Genomic DNA, 452 nt, shown 5'->3' with positions numbered 1-452 from the left:
AAAAAAAAAAAAAAAAAGGAAGAAAAGAAAATGTGACATTTTCCTTCTTGTGGTTGGACTCTATCTGATTATTGAGCAGAAATGAAACCAGCTTACCAACTTTTACAACTTTTGATTTTAGAGAAGTTGACAAGTGAGATTCAGAGTCGGGAAAATAAATGCATGGCTATGTACAAGAAGCTGAGCAGGTGGCCAGAGTGCAATGCCCTTTCCCGGCGCCTCTTACTAAAGAAGTAAGTAAAAGCTTTCTTTGTACCGTTTGACTGTAGTGAGGCTTTAAGACCTCACTATTGATTTTCTTGGTGTCTTGTGTTTTAAAGTTTCTGGGCATAAAGTTTTCTTATAGTAGTTGTCTCCTGCATGTTTCTAAAAGTTTGTAAGGAGCCTTCATCTTTCAGTAGAGTATTATAATGGTATTTGTAGTCTGGGCGTGGTGGCTCATGCCTATAATC

At 37.4% G+C, this 452-nt stretch overlaps 1 protein-coding gene across 1 annotated transcript in view; it reads left to right on the top strand.

Moving 5' to 3' along the window:
* NAA25 (N(alpha)-acetyltransferase 25, NatB auxiliary subunit) overlaps window positions 1–452 on the top strand; it is a 92400-nt gene that overhangs the window by 43996 nt on the left and 47952 nt on the right. Inside the window, exon 7 of the mRNA XM_011928727.1 lies at window positions 122–233. Coding sequence (XP_011784117.1) covers window positions 122–233 — 112 coding nt within the window. The remainder of the gene's footprint in view (window positions 1–121; window positions 234–452) is intronic.

The sequence above is a fragment of the Colobus angolensis genome, unplaced genomic scaffold, assembly GCF_000951035.1.
Source record: "Colobus angolensis palliatus isolate OR3802 unplaced genomic scaffold, Cang.pa_1.0 Scaffold79, whole genome shotgun sequence".
Lineage (NCBI taxonomy): Eukaryota > Metazoa > Chordata > Mammalia > Primates > Cercopithecidae > Colobus > Colobus angolensis.
Note: the sequence above shows the minus strand (reverse complement) of the source record. Positions and strands in the feature narration are given on the sequence as shown.